At 41.0% G+C, this 17,427-nt stretch overlaps 1 protein-coding gene across 1 annotated transcript in view; it reads left to right on the top strand.

Moving 5' to 3' along the window:
• Positions 1-16,855, top strand: part of LOC139130096 (arylsulfatase B-like) — a 32,101-nt gene extending 15,246 nt beyond the window's left edge. The window contains exons 11-15 of the mRNA XM_070695820.1: positions 1,788-1,846; positions 2,563-2,680; positions 14,118-14,161; positions 14,998-15,090; positions 15,759-16,855. Coding sequence (XP_070551921.1) covers positions 1,788-1,846; positions 2,563-2,680; positions 14,118-14,161; positions 14,998-15,090; positions 15,759-15,934 — 490 coding nt within the window. The 3' untranslated portion in view covers positions 15,935-16,855. The remainder of the gene's footprint in view (positions 1-1,787; positions 1,847-2,562; positions 2,681-14,117; positions 14,162-14,997; positions 15,091-15,758) is intronic.
• The last annotated feature ends 572 nt before the right edge of the window (positions 16,856-17,427 follow it).

Raw genomic sequence — 17,427 nt, 5'->3', positions numbered from 1 at the left:
CTAAAATCAGTAACAAACCGAGAACAAAAGACGTCTTGATCTAAAATATAAAATAATCAAAGTTTGGTAGCAGGCTATGATCAACTAAATGTTACTGGCATAAGCCTTCAAAGACGTGAAGTCTCCTTCATCAGATGCAAGGGTGCAATGAAGATTTGAAGCAGAAAGCGACAGAAAATTCAGAGTGGAAATTTCAGAAAATTCCGAAATTCAGAGTGTACATTTTTCACTGTGAATTTTCTGTGGCTTTCTGCTTAAATTCTGCATTCCACCCTTTGCTTCTGATAAGGGCGACTACAAGTATTTGAAAGCTTATTCTCCAGTAACATTTAGTTAATCATAGCGTTCTGGACATAGCTCAGATAAATTCAGAACAAAAATACAGAAACTTATCAAATTCAGTTACTAACCCTCGAAAGTTCAAATCTACATCAGAGATGAACTGAGGTTCTCAAGCTTGTTTCCAGACAGCTACCTGTACACTCATATTCTTCAATTTCTGTACCCTCAGTTTCTGTAATAACTCTTCGATTACCAGGTAAATCCAACTTTTCACATCCTGAAAATAATGCAACAATAGATAATATGGCGACATGAGACTTCAAATGAAAGACAATTTGGCCTTATTAGATCAAGGAAAAGGGGTGACTTTTGTATACAGTGCCTCTTTTCGTCAATGTTACAAAATATTGGCTTCTTCGTGTCATCAACTGATGAAAAGTAAAAGCAAAGCCAACTCTCATATGCTAAAACAATATTCTTCGATGTTTAACTAAAGTTTTAAATTTACATGCGATTGTGGTTACTAAAAGGCATGTGTAAGCTGTGATTACGCAGCGGTAATGTGGCATATCGATCGTGCTCGGGTCAAGGGTCATCGCTACAGTGATGACCCTTGACCGAGTGCGATCGATACCCCATGGCCCAAAACACTGCTGCGTATTCACAGCTAGTGTATGGTCCACCAGCCACTGAAAGAAATAAAGGTTTCTTCACGTAGTTAAGCTTTTTCAAAGTACAATACAATTAATTTCGAAGGATAATAATACAGATGCTTCAAAATCCAATACCTTTTAATATTTTGGAGAGAAAACTTACCCTTTCTGGTCTTGCTTTCGTACGATCACGACTTCAGCGTGCGCTTACAAGAAAAATGTCGCAACTTCCGTTTTGATGCATCATGGGATAAGAAAAGGCACCAAACTTGAACACCAAGTGTTAAGAAGTAGAACGCCTCTTGCACGCCGATGTTAAAATAAAACGTTCATGGTGGTTTTTTTATTTTTTTTCAAAATTTCAAAATTTCAACCCGTAATAAACGTGTAAAATTATTTTTTATACTTCCTTTTTTAGAAAAAACATGCTTTCAGCAATTGTAGACCGGAAATATTTTCCACTTATTGTGAAATTCGTTACACCAAAATCCGTGTACGTATGCCGGACAGCGAGGCAGTAGTAAAGTTAATATAGCCATTGTAAAGTAAAAAACACAAATATTGTTAATTGTTTCACAGTATTGTAAAATTTCTGTGATGCTGAGTTTTTGAACACTTGAAGGAGATGGTTGTTAACACTACGTGTTCAGGTTTAGAACATCATTGTTAATAATATGAACACTAGTGTTAACAATATGAACACTAGCCGTTCAAATTTGAACACCGACATGTACATTTTGAACGCGTAAAGACGCGTCTAGCGTCCGCTATTTTTACAGTGTAGGATGAAGCAATATGGCCATGGGTATATGATAATAATGACTATTATCTTTATTTGCTGTGATCTTTCAGAATGATGCATATTGTAGACTGGTTCCCGACTTTGGTCAACTTAACCGGTGGTGAATCAGGTAAATAAAAGTCCAAAGTTCTTATTTGCATAACCATCGTATACTTCAGACCACGCCTGAAAGTGAGCTTACTGTAAAGAAATGCATATTCTTTGTTGTTACGATCTTCAGTTTCACATTAGTGTGTTTGTCCGTTTAAGGGGGACACTGAACATAACACGTTTTTATTCCGCTCAAATCACTCTTTGCAAAGGATTAATTCACTTTTCAGTGATTTTTAACGAAAAATATTAAAATTTATAGAATTCATCTTCTAGCATAACAAACAGTCGTACCTTTGATGAAAAAGTATTGTAAATATACGCAAATGTTTCCAAATCACCGATTTCTTTACTTCTTTTCCTACTCCTGTTTTGTAACATTTCAAACGAAGCAACCGATGACTTTTGTGCAAAAATTAGTAAAACTAATAAAACTGTTAAGTGATTTGTCAACAAAAGATTACAATATTGGTAGGTTTCACCTTTAAACATGACAGACCGTCCTTCGGTTTTGAAATTCCATGCAAAAAAGAGGAAGTTTTGAGTTTTGCTCATAACGATTTAATTACGCTTTAAAGATTAGTCTTTCATTCTTTACCTGCCGTTGTTTTTCTACATAAACCCCTGTTTTCATCTTTCAGATATTTCGCATATTGTAGATAGATCCCTCGCAATTTTGACAGTACTCAAGCGACACTGTGAAGCCTTTCATCACTAATTTCTATTTCGTTTCAGATTCAGACATGGACGGTCTCAATTTATGGGACACAATATCCAAAGGTGACCCTTCACCTCGTACGGAATTTGTTTACAATATTGACGAAGAAGATGATATTCCACGTCAAGCCATTCGGTAAGTTTCACTGGTATCACACGTCCCGTCACCTACTGAGTTAATTAAAAAAAATGAAATTTTCATCCTCCTAAAGGTCTTGGAATAGAAACGATAACATCATATGAAAATGGTCTCAAAGTCGAAATTAGATTTTTCCTAAGCCACTTTGGCTCATTTGCGCTTCAAATCGAGGTTTTCGAACAGTAATCTATATGTTTTTGGTGAATTTTAAATATATATGGATGGTTTCACCTATATTTATGTTCATAATTATTGACAATTTGTGTCAGTAAGTTTCCCTTTACATTTTGTGATTTTTAAATTTTAGTAACAAACTGATACGTTCTTTTCATAAAACGGTAATTGCTGGACTGCGCCAGAAATTTCTGTACTTTGTATATTCTATGACCGATGGAAAGGTTTCACGATCCTTAACTTGCTCGAGATCAACTTCTCATTATGTAGCCTTAAAAGGATTCGACTCTCGATGTGAGAGCTTGAAGTAGTGCCTTCGTACCACTATTTAATTCTTCCCATTTAAACGTGGCTTAATTTTACGAGATAGGAAGGGGATCAAGTATTACCGTTAACTTTATCTTGAATTTTCATCTTCATCTGGCGACGACAATGCAGCTGAAATCTTTTACTCTCCGTTGTCGAGAAACGTTATACAAAGATAGCTACTTCTTAATTCCTTGACAATGAAGACAGATTGTAATCTCTTCAGTTCTTTCCAACATCGTGTGTTTACACATAGTTTTAATTCTTCTGACGTGTGACTCATCTCTAACAATCGAAGTCAAAGACGCTTCTTACTTTCCCGCCAAAATCGGCTATATCACAGCCTGAATTAGCCACTTTACTTTAGTATATGTTTATGCACAGTATAGTGTATGTGTATGCGTATACTCAGAGCACATCGCTCACCACTGGATCTGGTCGTCACTTATCCACCCACTGATACATTATATTACAGTGGAATTTGACTGAGTGTCCGGTTTGCCTTGCAGACCTCGACAAGTCTATACGTTGCTTATCATTAGAAAAGTAAACATTTGCAACAAATTGAGTCTGTGGTGTCAGATTACAACCTGCGGCGAATGTTTCCCACACACTGTCTAGCCTACATTCTCAGCAAGCTTACTTTTTCACTACTTGTACATGTACACACATCATCAAAGTTTTCTTTTGGGTATTTATTTTGATTTTGGAACTTTCAGAAGAAACAAGTAAATTCTTTTCAAAATAAACTTTTCTTCTCGCGATTTCAGCAATCACGACAACAGTCCTTTCATCACAGAGTCTGTAGCGATAGCATGTCCAGAGCAATCTACACTACTGTATCAACAAGTTTGCACACAAACAAACCTTTTCTCTCAAGTTGATCGGAACGTTATGAATATTATCAACCAGCAAAGTCTTGACACTCCTACATGAAATGTTTTTGCTGCCTTCTCTCCTGTCTCAGATAAATGAAACTTCCTTGGCACTTTTCTCAAATACATGACAGCTACAAAATAGACTAGAACAACAGTGTTTATTTTACACACAGTGCTCAACACTGTGACAGTGCATTTTGTGCCATTAAATAACACACCCAGTGTTTCTGAAAAAATTCACTGTATTTTGGCACGTAATTTCCCGGACGGCATCATACACGGCAACGGGTAAGTTAGCATGGAGGAGACGGTGATATCTCTCTGCCTTCAAAATTTTCTTCACCTTGCTGAAGCATTGTTCAACTGGGTTCAAATCGGGGGAATACGTTGGTGTAAAACTGTACTCAATTCCAAGGGTGTCAAGCCAGTCGGATAGAATCAGTTCACCTTCGTTGCGATGAATCGGTGCATTGTCAGAGATTAAAATGTCACCCTGTTGCAAAGCACGCTGTCCATCCTCGCCGAACGATTGCACAGCTTCGTGGATAAAATGGACATATTCGTTGGTGTCAGAGCCGCCTTCAATTACACGATAATGTTTCACGCCGTCATATCCAACCAGCAACTGCAATGTGTACATCGGTGACTTCATGTATCGGCAAACTTCTACGCACGGTGTTCCAATCAATGAATGTCCATACAGAGGTTGACCTGTTGTCACTTTAATGCCAGCTTCATCCATAAATTTTAGCGTGAATCGGTTACGTTGACTGACAAAATCAATGAACACTTGAGTGTACTGCATATTTCGCAAAGTAAAACGATCTGGCAATGGCGTTGTCATCTTTTTGAATGTCCATCTACCACCACTCAATTCATTTCTCACTGTTTTTCCTATCGTAGAAATTGAGACGTCTGTAAGAGAAGAATGCTGTAAAAGTTCGTCGCGAATTTCCTTGTATTGTATAGATGGTCGAGAACGTTTTAAAGTCTCTATGAATTCAATGTCTTCTCTTCCTAACCTTTTTGTTTTCCCGCCGCCGTGTGGCTTTGGTTCCACAGAATCAAAGTCGCAATATCGTTTCCCACAGCCTTTGCACCCCCCTTTCATCCAACTTGAAAGTCTTGCTTACAGCTGTTAAAACACCTCTGGGGATTTGACCTGTCCCTTTGTCAGCTCCACAGTCTTCGAGTTCTGTAACAACAAGTTTTCGCAGATCTGTACTCAACGGACGTCCACGCTCGTAGTATCTTCCTTTGACTGAGGTCGACGCGCTCAACATTTCTGTGTACGTGTGTATGCCAAACGTCGAGGCAAAATCAATTGTTTATAACAGTGGGCTATACATTGTATACGAACAAGGCGCATCGTGTCTCGATTCAGTGGAAGAAAGCAATCGAAGAGAGGGGTGTTGCAGGAGTTCAATGTTTTATTTTTTTGTTCAAATTTATGTATTCTTTTTCTTCTTCTTTTGAATTCGGGGAAAGAATTTATGCGATAGTACTTTCATTAATAAATTATTAAGGAAATATAGTATTTATGTAACAGCTGGGGAGAAAAAGTGCATAATTTACGACATTCCCTAAACAAAAATAGTTGAAGCTTTGGCGGGAAGGAAAGTTGATGGTATGCAAATTTTGCCAGGCTCACAACATCAAGTACCTGTCGCCGTGACTTCGTCGGCACTAGAGCTGAAAGTTTCGAGACAAAATGAATACGCCTAGAGTCAGTCCGGTTGATGTTGAACACTTTCTTCGAGATATAGATCCTACACTCGAAAAATATGCCAGTGAGTTTCGTCGTTTGGACTTTGTTAATACAAATCACATGAAATTTTTAAAGCGAGGGGACTTGGAGAAGTTCACGTGCAAAGTAAGTGATGTACATCGAAGAATGCTGCTAAATGCTGTAGCCAAACTACAAACCCCTTGTTCAAAACTAGGTTTGAGGGATGAGGAAAGTCCAAAGAGTGTCGAAGGACTCCAAACTGACAACTTGTTCAAACCCAGAAAGCTAAGCTATAAACAAACCAGAGAAGTCGGTGAAAACTCAGAATCTCCATCACCTTCCTCGAGCTCGGCGTGTGGTTCAGTACGGATGGAAAATATGGCGCCAACAAATTTCCTAGACACCTATAAATACAAGTCGCCCATTGACCGATACATCGAACAACGGCAAGAGGAGGTCAGATTGCTGGAAAGAGAGCTGAATTTGCTGGAAGAGCGTCATTTGGTCATTTCGAAAAAGTACTGCCACCCAAGTTCAAGGTTACCAGGAGAAAAACAGTGCGGAAAATGTCATTTGTATGGGTCACACAGGCGAGACAAGTGTCCGAATGGACCGTGTAAAACTGCCGAGCAGTGCGGAGATGTCAACGCAAAGGGCCATGAAGTCGAAAAAGCAGAGCTGAATGATATTGTGTCCAAAATACAGAAAACTAAAAGTGATGTCAAGAGCAAACAGCAGACCATCGACATAAAACGTCAGGCACAGAACAGCATAAAGAACTCCTTCTCAGAGCGTGTTCATGATCACCTAATACGGAGCAATCAAGAGAAATACCTCTTTTTGACCAGCGCTGGTGAAGTTGTTGTGCGTACCCAAGAACTAGCAACGGACAAGGCTATACTCCAGAAGTATTATAAAGGAAAAATACCCGAGAATATAGAAGTTGCAAGTGGTACATTTCGAGCGATTATTGAAGAGTTCAACAACACTCATCGACAAGACGGCGTATTTGCCAAACCTCGCAATAATCCAATCAAAGAAAAATTGGAGTCGAACCCAGTATTTCCAGTGAAGTTCCCCACAAGTCGTGCAACTTGTGATAGTTCAGAAGATAAATCATCTGATGATGTTGAAGATAGTCAAATGCATCCTGTTGAACAGCAGCAACTCGACCAGGCCATACAGAACAGTTTGCATTCAAGTCGCAGTCAGGATAGACACGCTGATCCTTCAAGTTCAGCAGTTAGGATTCCGCGTCCTGTATCACATGTCGATACTAGTAGTCAGCTGTCTCAAGCTTTACCTCAACGACAACCACCGCATAATTATTTCTACTATGATCCGTACGTACAGATGAACCAATATTACCCCCTTACGTATATTATAACCCAATGTACGGGAGTCCTTTCTATTCATCGACGGTTCAGCCTCCTATTATGCCGACGTGTCCAGCCGAGTCACAAGAAGAAAGTGAGCACAGAGCAGGGAATACTGACGGTGACAAGTCTTTTGAAATGCAGGAATAGATTTGTGGAAATAAGCAAACATGAAGCAAAATACAAAATAATCACGTCGAGAGTCTCTCGTGTTTCGTAGTAGTTATTTTTAGTACATTTCCTCTGAACACTCGCCGATCTCCTTTGGACTAATTTACCTATGTCGTTACTAGAGAAATTACATGCCAAAATACAGTTCATGCATTTAAGCAGAAAATCTGGCTGTATGAAATAACATTTAGCCTAGTGGTATTTCTTGTGTTCATGTGAAATGTTCATCAAATGTCCGTTGAGTAAAGTTTTTAATCGTGTCATGTAATTGAGGCAAGAAAAAGAGGAGTGTAAAGGTGCATCTTAAGTAGGATTTATTTGTTTACAACTTCTTAAAGTTCCCAAATCAAAATAAATACCTGAAAGAAAACTTTGATGATGTGTGTACTTGTAGTGCAGTGTGCTTGTGAGTGGCATGCTGAAACAACTGTCGTGATTGTAGACTAGACAGTGTCTGGGAAACGTTCGCTGGAGGTGTAATCTGACACCGAAGACTCAATTTGTTGCAAATGTTTACTTTTCTAATGATAAGCAACGTATAGACTTGTCGAGCTCTGCAAGGCAACCGGACACTCAGTCAAATTCCACTGTATTATTGTAGCAGTAGTTCATCGTAGCTGTAGTAATAAAGTTTGAAGAAATACAGTCGACGCCTCTGTCTCCATCACTTGAACTCAAAAGATCCTGATTCGTAAACAATCCCACACATTGTTTTTGGTGCCGAGACCAGGATGAGTTCAAAGAAGAAAGCTAAGCCGAAGTCAGCGCAAGCAGAGGGAATGGCAACTCCAGCTACGACCAACCTGAAGAGGACACGAGGAGTCTACCGCGGAATAGTGACGAACCAACTCAAGAAAACCAAAACCACAATGTCTGCGTTTCAGGGCGACCCCGAACAACTGTTCATACTGGAGATGATACTGGCAAGAGTAGAAGAAACGTACGAAGAGATACAAAAACTCGACAGTTTGATCATCACTAACGCCGAAGATGGAGACATCGACGATATATCTACCGACCTCCAGCAATACAACGAAGAGACACACGAGAAGATATTCAGAATCAAGCGTTTCATCGGAGAGAAGGAGAACAAACCCATCGAAGCAACCCCAAGTTCAACCTTCAGGCAAGCTCGCACACCGCCCGTCTCAGCACCTCACAAGACGGTAAGTCTACCAAAACTTCAACTACCTACGTTCAGTGGCGACGTTCATCAATGGATGACTTTCTACGATAGCTTCAAGTCCATGGTCGATAATGATACTACGCTAGAACCCGTTCGGAAATTTCATTATCTGCGCGGTCAATTAACGGGCGAAGCCGCGAACGTAGTCGCTGGTTTGAGTATTTCGGACTCTAATTACCAACGCGCCATTAACGCGCTTCAAAAGCGTTACGGACAAAGACACAAAATAATCCACGCGCACATAGATTCGCTATTAACTATGCCGAAGCCAAATTACGATCGCACAAGTCTGAGAAAATTCTACGATAATATAGAGAACCACATTCGCGAGCTAGAAAACCTCGACATAACTGTTGACAAATACGCTGTTATGTTAGAAAGGGCGATCTGGATAAAACTACCGAAAAAGATAATCGCTGTATTCAACGAACATTACGGAGACAAAAGCTGGGAAATCGACGAACTTCGCGACGCACTATGGAGACACATACTTTACGTGGACGAAGAAACCGAATCTACGGAAACGCCAATAGCTACCGCGACCTTCTTCGCGAACGCCGAGACGAACGCAAAAGGCCGCCACGCCTCGAAGCCGAAAAAGCCGAAAACTTGCGCGTACTGCAAGGGATCACACTTCCACAACGACTGTACGGTAGTAACCGATCGAAGCAAACGCCACGAAATCGTTAAAAGGGATAAATTGTGTTTCAACTGCCTCGGGAAACACAAAGTCGGAGATTGTAGATCGAAAGGGAAATGCTTTCGCTGCGGAAGAAAGCATCACACCTCGCTGTGTACCACGGAATCGAGTCACGCTACGACGGGACCAAGTCCCAACAATCAGGTTACGGACACTCAAACGCACGCTACGGGAAATAGAGGCGACGACAAGCCTACCTCATCTACTCAACCTGCCACGCAGATTGGAGTAAATTTCGCGAGAACGGAGAGTAACTCAGGTAAACGGAAAATGGAGCCAGGCATACACAAAACTGCCGAAGTTCCAATCACTTACGGTCCAAATACAATCAACGCTACGGTATTGTTCGATGAAGGCTCGGACATTTCCTTCATCACACGGGATCTAGTAACGAAGCTAGACATGAAGCCACAAACCTCGGACGTATACGGATTAAAGAGATTCGGTGACAAAACTGCTAACGCCAGATCGTTTGAAATGGTAACATTCGCACTTCAGACACGCGACGGTCCGAAGTCAATGAGCGCGCTAATCGTTCCGGAGAAATCAATCAGCGTGAGAAACAAAATTTCACGTTCCGTATTGAATTTACCTCACATAAAGGGTTTAAAATTAGCGCACCCACCCTCTAACGCCGAATCATTCGAGATATCGCTATTAATCAGAACTGATTATTACTGGGACTTCATCGAAGATGACATTGTAAGGGGACCAGGCCCGACCGCCGTCCTTTCTAAATTCGGTGGATACTTATTGTCGGGACCCACTGGTATACGAAGTGCGCCCAACGCCGACGCGACCACTCTACACATCGCTACGATTACAGTTGAAGAGGAAATGAAACTTCAAAACTACTGGGCCTTGGAAACTCGGAATAAGAGACCAAGTAAACACCAAGGACACTGAGGTAAGCGAATTCGAATCATATCGTGATACGCATTTACGAGTTGAAGACGGAAAATACGTTGCTAAGTTACCATGGAAGGTCGACCACCCGCCATTGCCGACAAATTATCATATTACTGAGAAACGCACACGCGCTATGGTGGGTCGGTTAACGCCCGATTTATTGAAAGTATACAACAACATCTTAATTGACCAACAGTCTCGCGACTTTATCGAGGAAGTCGACGACGATGATAAAACAAACGGACATTATCTTCCCCATCGCGACTACACCCATTCGTGTTGTATATGATTGCAGCTGCAGACAATCAGATTCACCTAGTCTAAATGACTGTTTACAGACTGGACCGCCACTTCTTAACGATCTCTCATCAATTCTACTCAGATTTCGAGTGCATGACATCGCGCTCAGCAGCGACATCGAGAAAGCATTTCTCAATGTACGTCTTGACGAAAATGACCGGAAATTCACAAAATTTCTCTGGTTATCTGACCCAAGCGACCCTGAGAGCCCGTTCAAAGTTTATCGTTTTAAAACCGTTCTCTTTGGCGCGGTCTGTTCACCCTTCATATTGAATGCAGTCGTCAAAACACACTTGGAGTCAAACAAAACACTCCAATCGCCGCTGATCTTAAAGATAATATCTATGTTGATAATGTCATCTCAGGTGTCAACAATACTACGGAAGCTACGAAATACTACACTGACGCAAACTCTCTCATGAAATCCGCTGGATTAACCTTCGCTCGTGGTCATCGAACAATGATGAAATACGCAAATTAGCCGCTAAGGACAAAACGCTAGAAACGAACACCAACGTGGGCGTTCTCGGATTGCGCTGGTTAACGGACTCTGATCAACTCGCTTACGCTAAGAAAAGGGATGTGAAGAAATCGGACTATCTCGCGACAAAGCGCGAAGTCACACAAGTAACAGCAAGTTTATTCGACCCCCTCGGATATCTTTCACCCGTTCAAGTGAAAGCAAAGACATTTATTCAAGACATATGGAAGAGAAATTTAGATTGGGACGAACCGCTAGAAACCGACCTCGCAAATCGATGGAAACACATAGTATCGGACTTCAACGCGAGCACCGAAATCAAGATCGACCGTCGTTATTTCGCCGAGAATACGAGCGCCGATCATGAACTACACGTATTCGCAGATGCCAGCTGTAAAGCTTACGGTGCAGCCGCATACCTTCGCCGCGGTGACCAAACGTCTTTGGTCATGGCAAAAACACGTGTCGCTCCAATCAAGGAATTATCACTGCCCTGCCTCAAACTTATGGCAGCCATAGTCGGTTCTCGACTACTATGCTTCGTTCATGATGCCTTGAAAGACAAAGTCAATATCGCAAATCGTACACTGTGGTCTGACAATCAATGCGTTATACATTGGATAACACGAAAAGACAAGAAGCTTCCGGTATCCATTGCAAATCGAGTCAAAGAAATTAGAAATGTGCCATGCACGATCAAATATTGTCCAACCAAGGACAATCCAGCCGACTTATTGACACGTGGAATCTCAACCCGTGAGTTAGAGAAATCCATTCTCTGGTGGCAAGGCCCACCCTGGCTAAAACAAGGTGATTGGCCTATCTGTCCCGTGTTTGACAGCTCAACATATCATGTATCTACTGAGGAGGATGTCGGTACCCTCAGTGAGGATTACAATAAGCCTAGTGATGACAGAAGCAAACCTTCTGTAAACGGAATTCAATTAATCATAGACGTCAACAGATATAGCGGTCTCACAAAGTTACTTCGCGTAACCGCATTAGTCCTGCGTTTTATCTCAAACCTGAAACAAAAGGCAACTCGCAAACCGGACTGATAACCGCTGACGAACTCAATCGCGCTGAGATAGAGTGGATTAAAGATGTACAAAGACAAGAATTCGCCGACATCGCAAAGAAAATACGCGATAACAAGAAGAAGACGTTGCTAAGCAGACAACTCGGACTGTTTACTGATAAAGACGGCATTCTACGTTGTGGGGGGAGGCTACACAATGCTCCCCTGGACTTTGTGACAAAGTTCCCAATTCTACTACCGCCAGCTCATCGGTTCACCGATCTCGTGATTCTGAACGCACACGCACGCGCACTTCACTCTGGATTACAGACAACGGTAACCTACATTCGACGACGCTTCTGGATAGCCAAGATTCGCCAGACCGTGAAAAAATTGCTAAGAAAATGCGTCACCTGTCGGAAAACGAACGGCAAACCTTATCAAATACCGATACAAGCTCCGCTGCAATCGTATCGCGTAAACGACGCCCCTCCCTTCGCAATTACTGGAGTGGATTTCACCGGAGCGCTATTCGTTAAATCGCCTAACGGTAAGAAACAAAAGCCTACATATGTTTTTCACCTGTGCCGTGACTCGCGCCGTTCACCTCGAACTGGTACCTGATCTATCTACGGGATCATTTCTACTCGCCTTCCGACGATTCGCAGCAAGACGCTCTCGCTACCCTCGAAGATGATTTCGGACAACGCCTCTACTTATTTATCCGCCGCGGATGAAATACGGAAATTATTTTACGCGCCAGATGTGAAACGCTATTTAGCTAATCGACGCGTACAATGGTCCTTCATACCTAAACGCGCCCCTTGGTTCGGAGGTTTCTGGGAACGCATGATCGGACTGACTAAAAACGCGATAAAGAAAGTACTCGGTCGCGCCTTCGTTACATTCGACGAATTGAACACTATTGTTACAGAGATTGAAACCATGTTGAACGACCGACCTCTCACCTACTTGTACACGGATTCTGAAGACACGACGCCCCTATCACCGTCTCACCTTCTGCAGGGACGGCCACTTACAGGCGTACCACACCCACAGTACGACGACGACGAACTTTCGGACCCAACCTATGGAAATAGCAGCAACTTGAACAAACGGTACGTACGCATTGCTCAATTACAAGAACAATTCTGGCGTCGATGGATTTCAGAATATCTACCTGCTTTGCGTGAACATCACAAATTAAACGGAACTACCAACAACAAAATCAATGTCGGAGATGTTGTTCTAGTTCACAGTGACACTGAACGACGAATGCATTGGCCATTAGCCATCGTGGAGAAATTAAACTACGGAAAAGATGGAATGATACGATCTGCGGAAATCAAGACTACGACCGGACTCACTAATCGTCCTATTGTGAAACTTTATCCCTCCGAAGTGAAGGCAGACACTTCTACATTGTTACCAAGCAACAATGACACGGACACAATTCTGCCTGACCCTAGTAAAGGTCAACGACGTTCTACACGTACAGCAGCAGCCATCGCACGTTGTAGGATACATGACCTGAACACTAAGTGAACTCTATATATCGGACAATATTGCGACACTATTTAATGGACCCTATATACTCATATATACTCACCATATGATATCTAGTCATTTTATTCAGTATTTCGATTACTTTCAATTTTTGCATTTTTCTCGAGTTTTAGTTTCCGATTTTTCGAATTTTAGACTTGATACCTTTTCTGTCGGGCGGGAGAATGTCGAGAAACGTATACAAAGATAGCTACTTCTTAATTCCTTGACAATGAAGACAGATTGTAATCTCTTCAGTTCCTTCCAACTATCGTGTGTTTACACATAGTTTTAATTCTTTCTGACGTGTGACTCATCTCTAACCAATCGAAGTCAAAGACGCTTCTTACTTTCCCGCCAAAATCGGCTATATCACAGCCTGAATTAGCCACTTTACTTTAGTATATGTTTATGCACAGTATAGTGTATGTGTATGCGTATACTCAGAGCGCATCGCTCACCACTGGATCTGGTCGTCACTTATCCACCCACTGATACATTATATTATTGTAGCAGTAGTTCATCGTAGCTGTAGTAATAAAGTTTGAAGAAATACAGTCGACGCCTCTGTCTCCATCACTTGAACTCAAAGATCCTGATTCGTAAACAATCCCACACATCCGTATTCATTCTTTAAATGAGTTTATTGATTAAATTTCAGGGTGGGAGACTACAAATTGATTCATGGAAAGGCTGGCAATCCAAGTAAGTTAACGTAATTGACTATAAAGCTCCACATTGCTAAAATTCGATGAATGCATTATACGTCACATAATGTTTAACATATAGTCAATATAAGTTGTGCTATAATCCTATTACTTTATTTCGATTTTAATGCTTTCCTTCAATTACTATTACAATAGCATTCAGCATCGTCCACAGTTTTTTAAAATTACCACGTCAGGTAAATTTAAAAAATGACATCCGTCGAAAGGCGTCACCAGCACTGCTACATAGAGCAAATTGTCACAAATTGAATGTATACCAGACTACGGCGGGTGTTTTATAATTGCATTGAATGAACAATTTTGTGACTGGCGTTTTAAATTAGATTTTGCAGCCTGCAAAGGAGAAAGCCAAATAGACTAAAATATTTCTACATGAATAAGTGTTCGGGCTGCGATATAAGTTAATAGATGCCAGAGCTTAACTTTTGCATACTATTGGATTTTGTACGCAAGGAGCCGCAAGCATAGTCTTTTTTTCTTCCGTTGAATTCATTGCAATTCTACGATCATTTATCAATGATAAGCTATATGAAGCGACAATTTACAATTGCAGCTTTACAATTCACAATTTTGTTTGAGTACATTTGACTTATGCATGCAAACGCTTTGTATCCTGGCCGGTGAAATGTACTCCTGGCCTTAAATGACTGTCACTGACCGTTCTTTAAAAAAAATGGTTTAAAATAAGTTTGAGGAAAAGATCGAGTAAAAATTTAAGTCTTTCATTTTCTAGACGCGAAATACCTTGATGGGTGGTTTTGTTGATGGAGATAAGTTTTGCTGCGTCTTTGACGAATGTATTTCTGTTTTAAGGTCACTGGGTACCTCCTCCAGAAACTACTGCCTTGGAGAAGCAGAGAATGGTCGTATCTTTAAGAATTACACAAGGCTTTTTAAACCTAAAAGGTAGGAGTTTACACTCCAATATATGACTATCACTACTAAGGACGTGCATTAATTATCAATAATATCGAAAAAATCTGGCAAAATCTGGCAGAAATAGATTTAATCGAAAACAACTCGACTTGCTTTGCATGTCTTAGGAATTATTTTGCTGTGCTATTTGTGTCGACAGGAAATAGACCATTATCATTGTTGAATCTTTGGGAAAACACAAACAATAGCTCGATTTTCGTCTTCTCGCATTTCTTATAGATGAGCGCTGCGCTCTAAGGCTGCTCTCTAAGTTTTTTAACAATACTAATAATTTGTAAAATCTGCTTACGGCTCCAGTAGCTGTATTTAATCACCTACTTTCCTTCATTTACGTTCTGTTCAGAAGATAGAGTTTCTTGTTCTAACCTACAAGACGTACCGAAACCCCAACTTGTCAGTGTAGCGGTTAGGTGTTTAACGTTCAATGTTATTGTTGACAAATAAATGTTAGTCCAAGCGAGAATTCATGTTTTCAACAAGTGCATTGTATACCGTACTCCATGAATATTTTATTTCAGAAAACCTGCGGAAACAGAAAGAAAATTTCCTTGTCGACCACAACAACAAAATAATGTCACTTTGAATTTTTCATTAATTTGTCACAACTTAACTCTTCTCTAATGTAATTGTATTCATAGATGACCCTACCGAACGAAACGATCTCAGCAAGGCGATGCCGAAGAAAGTGGAAGAAATGTTAGCCCGGCTTGAAGAACTGAAAGAGAAGACCTACCCTGTGTTACACGCCCCTGCTCTGAATAAAGAGTCATCACCTGCACGTTTTGGTGGTGTGTACTCACCCGGTTGGTGCTAGCATAAACGAAGCTTGCGAGGCACAGTTATTCCGAAATCCTTGTCGCGAGATTACAATACGCGACAGCTAAAAGTGCAGCATATGTAGCTCTATATTTATGTAGCTTCGTTTGGAAGGTATTATTCTCGTGCAGTGTTTAAAGGTTTGCAGCTGGTAGAGTGAAATTAATGGTAATTTATATTATGTAGCCCGACAAGGGACTTCTTTGTCGAGGAAGGGTGACTATTAGCCTGACGGCTGGGGCGCAAATGGTCTCCCGCTTCAGGATATATAGTGCCTTGTTTGGGCTGTAGTATGTTGACATCATGGCCCGCCTACATATATACTTTTCGTTCCAATTGTTTAGGTCTATTTGTAATGACAATCTTATACCCGTACTCCCATGAAAGACAAAAAACATCAACACATTAAATGTCAATTTAGCGACCCGTCATTATGTATGGCCTGGGGGTCGAAGGAATTTCAGTGGGGGTCTCTCAAAAATTTAAAGTCACAAGGGGGTTTGCTCAAAATGTGGTGAGAAAGAAGGAGTTACTCAATTTTTAGTGCAAAATGAGTTGGAATACCTCTCAGATTGCACCATTTCACAAATCAGTTTCTCAAACTTTACGATGTGAGAGCGGGACACCCCTCTCATGCTCTTCCCTTGGAGTGTTCTAACAGTTTTATGTCAGTTACTGTAGTAAAATACAATTCGGGAAAACTCTGAGCTTGCAACAGACTGCACCAGTGCACACATCAATTGCTTTAAATTTTCCAAGCAAGAGAGGGGACAACCTCCTCTGACATAGTCCCCCCTAGCCTTTTGGGTGTTCTACCTCCTGTTTTTTTTTTAAATTCTGCCTTGTCAGATATCTTAGTGAAAACCCTGTCATGATACCCATCCAAAGTAAAAAATAAATTATATGGTTGGATACTTGTTATGTAGCGTGAGCCTTTTATACCTACAATTTGTTGTGACAATACATGATAATATAGCAGGGTACATCATGATTTGAAAGGTCTTTACATGACAGCGTATCTCCACACAGATTTAGACGAGGTGGCTACGGCTTATTTGGGCCAAATGGGCCATTCCCATCACGTAAATTAAAATTAATTAGTTTACTTTTCTTGTTTAGGCACACACTTTATCGATGGATATCTGGGGAATGGCCATAACATCAGGTTGACAACCCCCACATGTGGACAGCGAGAATACTCTTCGCATGGAGCTAAGTCTTTGTAAGACAGTTGCGATTCCGAATAAAGCAAGACAAATTTGTTGATTTCACTAATTTCCCTACAATTACAACACTAACGTTAATCAAACAGGGAAAACTATGCAGACCTAGCAAAGCCGTGTGTAATGACATTTGAAACACAGTGAGCATGCAATGACCAAGATATTTCTTAATGCTTGCCGAAAAGCATGGAGGTACTAGCTCCGCTCCTGGGTCTTTGACTAACCATGGAGGTAGAAGAGAACTTTTTACCTCCTTGGACTGACGTAT

The sequence above is a fragment of the Ptychodera flava genome, chromosome 1 (assembly GCF_041260155.1).
Source record: "Ptychodera flava strain L36383 chromosome 1, AS_Pfla_20210202, whole genome shotgun sequence".
Taxonomy (NCBI): domain Eukaryota; kingdom Metazoa; phylum Hemichordata; class Enteropneusta; family Ptychoderidae; genus Ptychodera; species Ptychodera flava.
The sequence above is the reverse complement of the archived record's forward strand: the minus strand, read 5'-3'. Positions and strand labels throughout refer to the sequence as shown.